The sequence below is a fragment of the Suncus etruscus genome, chromosome 10 (genome assembly GCF_024139225.1).
Source record: "Suncus etruscus isolate mSunEtr1 chromosome 10, mSunEtr1.pri.cur, whole genome shotgun sequence".
NCBI lineage: Eukaryota > Metazoa > Chordata > Mammalia > Eulipotyphla > Soricidae > Suncus > Suncus etruscus.
The window spans coordinates 100369165-100381058 of NC_064857.1; the positions used below are offsets into that span (position 1 = coordinate 100369165).

Genomic DNA, 11894 nt, shown 5'->3' on the forward strand with positions numbered 1-11894 from the left:
CCCCCAAAATCCAGAGTCTCTAAAAAGTAACACTGTGGTGTTAACATCCTTCATAGAACATCCCATCTATTCACTTTTTTAAATTTTTTTCTCTGGTTTCTCACTAGAAGAGACTAAAAACAGTGATTCCATTACAACAGGGGTCAGCTCTAACCATACTCCCTCTTCTCCTGCTTTTTTGTACCTTCTTTTTTCACTCCCATTTCTTCCCTTTCTTCTCTGGCATTTCCTCCTCATCTTCAGTTGACTTAAAACCTTCAGTGCCTGTTTGCTTCAATTAGGTTCTGCCAAAGATATCTGACTGCCTCCAGGATCCACCTTTAATTTGGGAGTAAACATTGCTCCTTGTGATAGGGTATTAACATACCCCTCAGCCCCTTGACACCATGGTCCTTACTGTGAGAGCCAGGCTGGTGGAATAATCCCTTTGGTTTATTTGGGGATTGTGGCGCAGATCACTGAATCTGTATTTCTCTTCATGAGCAGGCCCTTACAAATGATGAGAAACAATCTGTTACAACAACAACAAAAAAAAAATGAATTCTTTACAAAAAAAAAAAAACATAAAGAACCACCATGATGTACTAGGAGCAAGATTATCAGGCAGTTTGTCTCAGTGCTTTGGGATCCAGGGTTTTCTGCATGGCATTGGCGTGGGCCCCACGGAAGAAAAGGAAGCCTTGCCCTCACATATCTGCTTTAACAAATATTTGGGACATCTCTGATGCAAGCATATTCTGTAGAATGCAAAGTGCTGCACCCTGTTCATCCTCAAGAAGGTCAACAATTCTGGGCTATTTGGGTCTGATTTGAATCAATCAGACACAGTGGAGCCTGGAGCCTTCAGCAATTCTGAAAATTCTTTTTCTAAATCCAGTTCTTAAACTGGCCTTTGCTGTGGCATGGGTTTTTTTTTTTTTTTTCTGAATCCCCAGAACTGCCCTATTCCTAATATTTTCTCTAATAATCAACCACTGGGCTCCCTGAGTCTAATGAGATTCTGCTCTGGCAGTTCAGGAAAAGATCCAGTTGTAGAAAGGATTCGGAGAGTGCAGCATGCCGCCTGCATTGGCCTCATTGGGGCAGAATTCGGGAGCCAGTGTTCAACAAAGACTAAAATCTCTTCTAGGTCCAATGTCGATGTACACAGACACAATCTGCCCTCCAAGATCCCCCTCCCATACCCTGGTGTAAAGCAAATGGCCATTTCCAGAAACTAATTTTAAAAAGTATTTTTAAAGTGTGAATAAGAAAAAAAATGAAGACAAAAAGGAACATAGGATTCTGGCCTATTTTAAAACTGATTTCGTAACAACTGTGATGGGAGGTTGTTGGACTTTGTGACAGTACTTGAAGACATACCTGCATTTACGGATATCAGTTTTGCATATTTGCAAAATCTGTGCCCCCCCCCCAATCTCTCTCACCCATGAAGGATGTGAAGAAAACCTCCACTAGGTTTTTAGCTGCACCCACTAGATGAGCAGGACACATTTCTCTCACAGTTTCAAAAATTCAAGGCGACTTTTCTGATTTCACCTTTGGAGAGACAAAGGTTTCTCCCCTGAGCTGCTGGGCCCACCAATACTGAGGGACCTAGAGATGGCATCTAGTTAGGAAACAACCTCCCCCCCCCCGCGTGTCCCTCTTTCCAGCGGCCACCAAAGCCACTGACTACCTCATTGGTTCCAAGGGGAACTTTATATTTTTCACAACACGCAATTCCTTACAGCAACTCCCCCCCTCCCCCCATCACAGCACCACATTTTCAGCACAGCTGGCCAGGACACCACAGGGTCTCTGCCTCATCCCAGTTTGACTATTTCTGCAAAATCAAAAGAGCGCCTTGGTAGAAGAAACTCCGGTGCAGAAAGCCCAAATCGCCAACTATCCCACTTAAGGCCTCTCCTACTTTCCGACCTTAAGGAGAAGGGGGTGGGGGTAGGAATCGAGCTCTCCAGCTGCACCCCGAAGCTCACAAACCCAGTCAATCCCCCAATCCTTCCAAGACCTCCCCTGCTCCCACCCCAGTCAAACCAGAAAGGCTCCACTTGGAACCCCTTACCTTGACACGTTTCCGAAACCCTGGCCAAGGGACAGCTGTCCTCTGAGTCGCGGTGCCCATAAGGCCTAGAGGAGACGCCTGGCTTGAAATTCCACCACCGTCCACCTCTAGGAGATGAACCCCCCTGCCTTTTCCTTGGGATACGAAGGGGAGCCGGACAAGGCAAATAATTTAACGTGCTGCTCCCGGGGATCAGAAGCGAACAAAGGCCACGAAACGCGCCTGGGGTTCCCGGCGCCCCCGGCGGCTCTTGACATTGATCGGAAGTGCGCCACCTTGTGGCGACGAGGCGCCTAGGCCCGGCCCTCGCGCCAGCGCGAAATCTAGAGTCGAGGCCAAGCGGGCTGCAGGCAGACGCAGGCAGGGAGAGACTGACTGTGCCCAGCCCGGCGCTGCTAAAGAGATCTCGTTTTTTACATCTAAGAAATCGCTACAAAACCCCGGCCGGGTTTATAGCGGCGCATTGCAAATATGCAAATTGGCCGGCCTCGGACGGGTTTACGACCACATTGTCACAGTCGTCGGAGGATGGGCTTTTTATAGGGCTCAGAAATCAAACCCCGGACCGCCCGCCGCATGAGCAGTTCTGGCTAGACTCTCTCCAGTAACTCGCTAGACTTTAGGTTAATCATTAACTATCCCAAAGGAAGTCTCCCCCTAAACCCTGCACTTCCCTGCGCTCCACTTCCTTGGCACCCCCCATCTCGCCCCCAGTGCGGCCCTTGTCTGTTAGCCCAGACATTCATCCTTCTGTCTGTCCAGTCTTTCGCCAGCTTTAATCCCCCTGCCTCGACAGTTAGACCAAACACGCAAACAAAATAAACAAAGCGACCCTGGGGAGCGGGGCCTCTCCCAGACGCGATTTCCTGAGCCCTCCAGGCCCAGCCTGGCTGGTTGGGGAGAGGATGGAGTGGGGTGGCCAACAAAGGGCTTTGGCCTTTCAGCCCTGCCCCTCAAGGTTATGGGTGATGTCCAAATGTAAGGCAGAAGTTCAAAGGCAGGACACAAAGGAGAACAGGGCATCTTTCCGTCTCCAAAGGAGAAAGGCAGCCTCAAGCTGGGAGCTGGGGAGAAATGGGCCCCAGAGAGAAGTGACTTTGCCACCACATTGGTGTCCCTCATGTAGAGGCATCACAAAACCCCCTAGGGTGGTCCTACCCTCCTATTTGTCCCCCTCCTCTTGAAGAACCCAGCCAGGGATTAGACCCGCTAGTGTCTCTCCAAGGTCTTCTCCCAGACTTGAGTCCATGTGCAATGAAAACCCCACATTTCATCCTCTGAGATGCCCCCCTTCCTAGTACCCCACTCCCCCAAGAGAGTTAGCATTGTCTTAGCCCTCCTAAGCCTGAATTCTGTTGAGATAAAAGTTCCAATGCACTCACTTCCTCAACCCTGCCTGGCAATCTGTTTTCCTGGGGTTGTGGGAATGACATTTGGCAATAAAAGGCTAGTAGTAAGAAGAGTGTCACACCAGAACCCAGTACTCAACTTTCCATCATCTTTATTTTCCTCTTTGCTCTGTCTCCTGTGTCCATGCCTGTCCATGATGGGAGCAAAGTTAAGACCAGCGAAGGCTCAGGCTCCCAGGAAGGGGAGCTTCCCAGACATTTTTCTCATGCGGGGCACCCTTCTACTGGAAGGGTGTTGACTTTCTTTTTATTTTTTTATTTTTTATTTTTGGTTTTTGGGCCACACCGGCGGTGCTCAGGAGTTACTCCCGGCTGTCTGCTCAGAAATAGCTCCTGACAGGCACGGGGGACCATATGGGACACCGGGATTTGAACCAACCACCTTAGGTCCCTGGATCTTTTGCTTGCAAGGCAAACACCACTGTGCTATCTCTCCGGCCCCGGGTGTTGACTTTCTATTCTCAGATCCTCAGATCTGAAAGGAAAACCATCCTCAGAGCTTAACCTGACCCTTTCCAAACATGGCATGAGATTCAACGCTCTCTCTTTCCAATTTTTCTACACACTCCATAATATATGCCCTCCAAGGAAATCAACTAATAGAGGGAAAAGTATTCAAGCAAAAATAGGTTATGGTTCCTTTATTTACAAGTCTTTTCAACAGCATCCCTGTATGAAGCATACATTCAAAAATTCTTAGCAGTGAGTGAATTGAAAAGTGGAACACTGTGTCCAGATAGAACCTTTAAATATTTTCTTCGTCATCTCTCCCTGCCCATCCCAACCATCTTAACATTGCATCATTTAAATCTTGCTTTGGTTCTTGCAGGGAAATATATATAATATAATATAATATTTATCTTTTAAAATAATTTCAAATGCCTCCCAGCCCTGGGACCATCATGCGGAAAAGCCTCCCAGTTCAGTTCTGTCATGAAGAAGGGCCAAGCGTGGAGCCGGAACCTGGTGTTTGGGGTTATTCTTGGGGTCCCTCAGAGCTGGAATCCGCTGTCCAGGCCTGTTGCATAGCAGGGAGTAAATCCAAGCTTCAATGAAGTGTGCAGAGTCTTGGCAAAGCAGCCTTACTCCACAGGCATTTCCTGCAGAGATCCCAGGCCCTCCACCTCTGGGATGAAGTCTTTGGCGTTTTGATGTTTTCCACCTCCATTTCCACCTGGGGCTGGGCTACTCTTGGGCCAGGTTTTGGCCCGAATTGCAGGCCAGGAGGCAAAGTCTCCTCCATCTGCCCGTCTGTCCATAGGGTGCAGTTGGGATTCAGAAAGCAGCTGCTAACAGTGCAAGCCATGTATAGTTTGACCAGTGGAAAGGACAGAGGGACAGACGTGGATGCTCTTTGGGGTTGCAGTTACCCCGCCAGGACCAGTGGCCTCTCTCCTTTATGCTCTGCCACTTTGTCCAGCCTGCTTTCAAGAGGCTGCAGGATGTAGCCCATTCCTCTCACGAAGGAACTACAACTCCTGCCCCAAACCAACTAAGTTTGGAAATGGCAGAGCCATGCAGAGGGTATGGGACCTGGGTTGGTCTCCAGAGGGCCTGGCAGGAGGCTCAGCCCATACACTGTAATGAAGCCCAACTCCTGAATGCAACTGCTTGGAGGGATCTTAGCCAGAGGTACCCCAGAGTCTGGGGTCTCCTTCTGCAGGGTGATCTTGGAGCAGCCTCCATTTCTCTTGCATGCCTCGCCACCTTTTCTGCCAAAACCATCTCTTGCCTCAACCTTGTTGAAGGCAAGATCTGCATACAGTCTCCTGCATTGTCAGAAGTCCATCCCCCCCACCCTAGGCAGCCCATGGGGGTCTTAGAGGAGCGGGTTGGCCGAGTAGTACTGTAAACGGTCTCTGTTAATCTTTTTTTCCTTCATCCTTCGATTCTGAAACCAGATTTTGACTTGCCGGTCGGTGAGGTTGAGCATTCGAGACAGCTGCAGACGCTTCTCTTTGTTGATGTACACGCTGAAGAAGAATTCCCGCTCCAGCTCCCGGATCTGGTACTTGGTATAGGGGCATCGCTTTTTCCTGGTGCGTTGGCCACCTGTGGCAGGCAAGAAAGGCAGGGAGTGAGCCAGGTGTGGGGGCTGCAATGGATCCACAGAGCCCTTCCCCACCCCGCAGGACTAGCCTAGGGAATTAGAAACACTGCCCAAACCCAGTCAAGACCTCCCCAGGCCCTGGCTTTAGGCTGCTGCAGGCGACTGGAGCCAGGCTGCAGGCGGGAGGCTGAGCCTCAGATAAAAGGCAACAACTTCCATAGGCCCCCCAGGGAAGCCGGCTCTGAAGGCCCCCAGAGCAGAAAAAGAGGACTCCTTCCTGCAACCGGCCAGTTTGCCACGCAGAAGCTGCTATCAAAGCCACCGAATGGGGGCTGCCAGCTGCCTCCTGCCCGGCCAGACTAAACAAACAGCCGCCCAGGGACATTTCACCTTCCAGCACCTGGGCGGCCAGTTCCCCAAGGCAGTAAAGGCAGCCGGGTCCCAGCCTTCCCGGCGGCGGCGGCAGCCCCTGACCTGGCCCTGCTGAATGGACATCTGGGGCCGCTGCTGGCTCTTTGTCAGCCTGAGTGCTGGCCATGCCGCCTGCCTCCCTGGTCAGTCTCCTGGCTCTGGGGGTGGGGGTGGCAGTCGAAAGCCCCCAGCTCTGGGCTTCCCTGGCATGGAGGCCCATATTTCACCCTCCTCCCTAGCGGCCAATGGTACTGTTTTAAATAGAATGCAGGGGAAAAGGTTTTCCCCAAGCTGCAGACAGATCCAACTTGCTTTTCTCTCTCTTTCTCTCTCAGTAAAACCGTATCACACCTTAAAAATAAACCATTTTTGTTGCCTTTGACAGATTAAATAGCAATTGGGAACAGCATGTAGATGGACAGAAGGCGGCAAGCAATTGCCACCGCGCCAAAGGAAAATGGCTTCCTTTGCACAAAAAGGCCAAGGTTGGGTTAATTTGTTCCTTTTAATATATGGCTAAAGCTAAGCGGGCTATTTTATCTGTGAAACAAGCTCCTAGCGCCATCGTTAAACAGCGATGCCTTTGAATCCCGACCGGCGACTGGAGCCCGGCGCAACACATGGCTTTTATAAAAATCTCGGATTACCTCGCTATCAAAACTCCCAGAGCCCTTTGTGGGGGGAATCTACGGGCGCCCCACCTACGGCGGCTTCTCAGCCCAGAGCTGGCCCCAAGCGGGGCCGAGCTGCCGGCCTGGGTAGCTGAGAAGAAAAAAACAGGCAAAGGGGGAGTTTTTTTTTTTTTTCTTTCTTTCTTTCTTTCTCTTTTTTATTTTTTTTTGCAGGCATGCCTTGGCCGGTGGGTATTTCACGGCCAATTTCAGCACTCGCCACGTGATCCCCGCCTTTTATAACAAAGTTTTGTTGGGGGAAACCTAAAGGCCCTTCATAAACCTTTATGCTTATAAAACAGCATATAAAAATTTAACAGCGGGTGCTGCGCTAGCTTTCCAACTCCCCCTTCCATAAAGCGCGCGGCGGCGCTGCCCTTTATACGTACTGGAGCCGCCGGCCTTGTCCTCAGTGTGGCCCGAACTGGACTCGGGGCTGCTTGCTGCTTTCGGGGCGCCGCCGCCGCTCTTCTCCTCGGCCGCCGCCGCCGCCGCCGCCGCCTCCCGGCAGCCGCCGTCCGAACTTGAAGTTGCCGGCGCGCCCGTGGCCCGCCGCGGCCGCGGAGGGCACGCCGCGGGCCCCCTTTGTCGGCGCTCTTGTCCGCCGGGTAGTCGGGGGCGGCGAGGCTGTCGGGGGGCGCCGTAGGCCGTGTCGAAAAACTGGTCGAAGGCCTGCGGCAGCACGCCGTTGCGGCCCACCGTGCTATAGAAATTGGAGGAGACGGCGGGGGTGGGGTGGTGGTTAGACGTTGGCCGAGCTCTTGGCCAGCACGTCGCCGGGCACGCCGGGCGCGCTGGGCGCCTGCAGGCAGTCTCTGTGCACCAGCTCGTCGGCCGAGTAGCAGTGCGCAGGTTGCCGCGGGCGTGCCACTTGGCGGGCCGGCTCCAGGGCATACTCCCGGAAGGTCACCTCGCGCACGGGCTGGACCGGGGGCAGGTTGGACGAGTAGGAGTATGTCACGGGGCGCGAAGAGGGGGTCTGGGGCCAGGAAGGAAGGGAGGCTGGAGAAGTCTGGGCCGACACGTAGTAGGTGCAACTGGGCAGATAACATGTTCGGGGAGCAGGGACCGCGCTCCTCAAATCCATCCTGGGCTACCTGGGGCTCGCCGCGGTAGCCGGGCTTAACATGATTCTCCACTGCAGCTGCCTCTTTGAAGCGGATCCGTGCAGTCGAAATTGGGAGACGTAAGCTGACGTGGAACTCTATCCCCATCCCTTAGCAGGGAGGTGTGGTCATGTGACCGCCCGATGTTGAAATTGAATGACAAGCTGCGAGCTGGTCCGGCTTTTTTTTTTCCTTCTTCTCTTCTTTCCTTTTTTTTCTTTCTCTCTCCCTCCCCCCTCCCCTCCCTCCCTCCCTCCCTCCCCTCCCTGTCTCCCCTCCCTGTCTCCCTCCCTCCCCGGCTACCTTTCTTTGTAGCCAGCCACCTCAGGGGAAAGCAACAGATCGTCACTCGGTGTTCTCACCCGAAAGCACGTAATCGCCGGTGTAACTCATGTTGCCTGCGGGGTGGGGGGGCTCCCCGGGCGCCCTCTGGGCCGGGGCGCCCCCCCTCCGTGCCACCCGCCTGCATCAGCTGCACGCGCTCCGTTCCTGACCCTCCGGGGCGCCCAGGGCTCCGCGCTCCCGCCACCCACCCTCACCTCCAGCCCCCCACCCCACCCCCGTGCAGGGCTGCCCCAGGCTGCGGGGGTAGCCAGCATTGGGAGCCGCTTGGTGGCTGCGCGGCCCGCGCTGGGCCCCGGTAGAACCCTCTCGTGGAGGCTCCCTGGCGCGCCGCCTCCTTCGGGTCCCCCCTCCCACAGGTTCTGCCTCCGACCCCTGGCGGGACCCCCTCCGGGGCCAGGGTTCAGCGCGTGGATGTGCCGCCTCGCGACTCTCCCGATTTGCACGGTGACATGATTACACGCTCGCATTCATAGTCACTTCGAAGCGCTTTAGTGCTTCCGTCCCCCCCAACCCGCCGACAACCGGGGCGGCTTCCCTGCGCGGTTTGCTAGGGACCCGCAATGGTCCCGGAAGGGCCTTCGCCTTACCCGGGATGCCAGGCCCCTGCATCCTCCCTGCCGGTTTTCTTCACCCTAGTCCCCCGTCCTCCGGAGCTATCCTCTCTCTTCCCGGCTGCCAGCTTAGCTAAGGGGGGCCCAGGGTCCCCTCTCTAGGCAGAGCCTGAGGCGCAGGGGACTTGGCCGCTGTGCGACCGTCTGCTTCCCCTCCGTGTGTGTGTTTTGCAGCTGAGACTGAGTAAATCCGCAGTGAAGGCGACACCGAGCTGCTCTGACAGAGCTGCCATCTGAGGAGCCTTCTCCTGGGTATGCTACACCTTGGGGGCTGCGATGGGGGGGGTTGCTTTCAGGCTTCTAATGGCGCTGCAGAGCTGTAAGGAGAGTCGGGGAGGCGATATCGGGGAGGGGGAGAGGGCTGTGGAGGGTACCAAGAGACAGTAACTCGCTCCTCACTTCCTCTCTGCACCAGGAGCGAGGCCAAGATGTGCGGGGCAGATGGTGCCTCTGTTGCATGTGCCATCTAGCAGCGCACCCCACCCCACCCCACCCCACCGAAGCAACAACAGTGTCCCCAGGCACGGAGCCAGCGCTTCCTAACTCCCAGCCACTTGACCCCAGGAGCGCACCTTGAAAATGCCAGGTCTGAGCTCCAGGCACAATTCAGAGCCGCGGGTGGCTGAGTGGGACTTAGTCTCTCTCTCTCTTGGAAAGAGGAACAACAACAATAACCCAACTCAAAATGGAGATTAGCAAAAATGCTTGCTGGCTTGCAAAGATTAGAAGGAACGATGTTGGCAGAAGCGAAAGAAGAGGGCACCAGGCTCCCGGCAGGGCCAGCAGCGGGGCAGGAGGGGCTGCGCAGCTCTCCCCACCTTTCCTCTCGGAAGGAGCTGGCTGTTGCTGGAGGGAAGTAAAAGCTGCAAGGCGGCTCACCTTTCTCTTGCCTTGCCCAGGAACTAGCCGAAGGTATTTATATATCTTGGGGAGATTTAGAGCATAAGTCTAAGATCTGTGGTATTTAAGTGTCAGAATCGATTCATTTATTTATTGCTGAGCTGACTGTAACTGACTCAATAACAAATCTAACCATGGATTGCCCTGGCAAAGAAATATTCTCGTTATGTATTTTCACCAAATGATGACCTACCATTGCATTTGAATACCTGCTGTAAATATCAATAATATCGAGTAATTACTCTGCAGCGGAGTCAACTAATTTATTAGCGTTAATGTTTATGCGGCGCTTACCCCCCTTCTTCCCACCAAGGACTGCTTATCACAAATCAAACTACTCCAACACATCGGTTTAATGAACTCTTTATTCGGGATTTGGATGCGAGAACTTCCACAGTCTACGGATCTCTGAGAGCTGAACTTGAAAGGAATTGAGCCTTTTCAGCTGACGGGTTTGCCTGCCATCTTAAGTGAGGGCTGGTGGAAGGAGGTCGTCGGGAAAAGAGGTTGCTTGAGACCACCTAAAACTGAAATCACAGTCACAAAAGTGTCCTGCCGTGAAGGAAAAAGAGAAGAAAAAGGAAAAAAAAACCCTTCGATTCTAGCCAGGACTATCAAGACTGAAAACCTTTATTTCTCCACAGCGTCTTTCTCTCGCTGACACAAAATAAAAGGAGAAGATGAGGGCTTGGAAAGAGCAGTATTTGCGCTTCTTGCTTCTTTCCCTAACGTGATTTTTTTGGCTATCCCCAACTCCCTCTCCCCACCCTCCCCGCAGCCCACACAGTCCCCACCGCCCACCCCTCAAACAAAAGGAATACTTGAGGGGTTTCAGTGACTGGGTCCCTACAAAGGCGCCACCATTGCGGGGACTTGCCCCGCCCCTGGGTGAAAGCAAACAAATTCTTGCACTTGTATTAGGGCTTTTAAGACTATAATTGAACCGGGGCGGTCTAGGAGAACCGAAAAACAGTTCTAGACAGACCTGGGGTTTTATAGCAGTTTTGGCAATCAACTTCAGCTTGCTGCCTGAACTGACTGGCCGTGGTGGCCCACCAGCGGGGGTGGGGGTGGGGCCGCCAGGTCACCTCCCCCAACTGCGCGCACACACACACACCCACACATCCCCTCCTAATTAGATCGGTTCCCCCATTGGTGCCAGGAAGAGGGGTCTCCAGTTGGGGGAAAGGCGCTGCTCTGCAGACCGTGTGCTTTCCATCTCTGAAAGCGCCAACCTGAGGGGACCAGATGATCCCCTGGGTGACGGGCAGGAGACAAAGACGAATTTTTCAGGAGAGGCTGAGGAGGAGGATTGTGAGGGTCCAGCCGTGGTAGGCTATTTGGAAGATGTAACTAAAGCAGGGTGCTGGGAGGGACCCGCAGCCTGGAAATGTGGGGGCGCTTAGGGAAGATAAATGTGGGAAAGAGCTTTTCAATCTAGAGAAGAGAAAACACCTTCAGCCACCAAAGTTTTAAGTTTCCCCAGCAGAGACAGATGCTCAGAGCCCCAATGCCAAGGTAATGTTCCTAGGCGCGTTCACTCCTGCGAGGCTGGCCCGAAAGATAGTCGAATGTTTAGGCTTGGGTCGGAAGGGTGCGCCGCAGCATGGGCTCAGTTCTGAGCATCAGACCAGAATCAAGGTTGAGTTCTGGGTTTTAACTTTGTTCCGAGCTTAACGGACTCTTCCTCTTTGCAGGAAACCCAAGCAGCCGAGCTGAGGTCCCCCCGGGAGATTCCCAGGGACCGCGATCCACTGAAAGGCCCAGAACCTAGTTGCGTTTCTCCAGGACCGGCGAGGCTGTGACATTGGCCCTGATCGCCGGTATCCCCACGAAGCTGTTCTTTCTCTGGAGCTCTACAGCCAGGAGCCATCTCCAGAGAACAGTCTTCAGCGTGTTTCCTTTTATCGTCAAACGGAGGCCCCGGGGCAGCTAACGCAAGAGGCCAAAAAATGTTTTGGAGGAAGAAAAACAAAGGCAGGAAGTGGAGGCGGCCTGACGGTGCGTGCGTGTCTGCGGAGAAGGAGGGGGACTTTTTTTTCCCATCTCTTCTGGTTGTTTCCCCCAAATTTCAAGGTCTACCCTACCCTGGCGGGGCCGACTGTGGCTCCCCGCGCAGAATTCGGAGGAGCCCAGTCCTGTGTGAAACGATTCACACAGCGTCGTGTTTAGCAAAGCTAAAGCGAGTCTTGCTTTGATTTAGCCCCAAAGGTGGTGATGCTGGCTGGGGGTGTGAGTTGGGGGTAGTTGGGGCGGTAGGCGGTATCCCCTTTATCATCCGCAGACTGAGCGTGCCCTGGATGGGACAATTCCTGCGCGCCTTGCG

General features: G+C 53.6%; 1 protein-coding gene across 1 annotated transcript; it reads right to left on the minus strand.

The window, feature by feature from the left end:
* Nucleotides 1-5293: 5293 nt before the first annotated feature.
* On the minus strand, nt 5294-7820 carry HOXA11 (homeobox A11). The gene is given in 6 exon segments (XM_049781725.1): nt 5294-5526; nt 6996-7157; nt 7160-7241; nt 7243-7350; nt 7352-7654; nt 7656-7820. Coding segments are annotated over 6 exon segments (1053 nt in total).
* Between the last annotated feature and the right edge of the window lie 4074 nt (nt 7821-11894).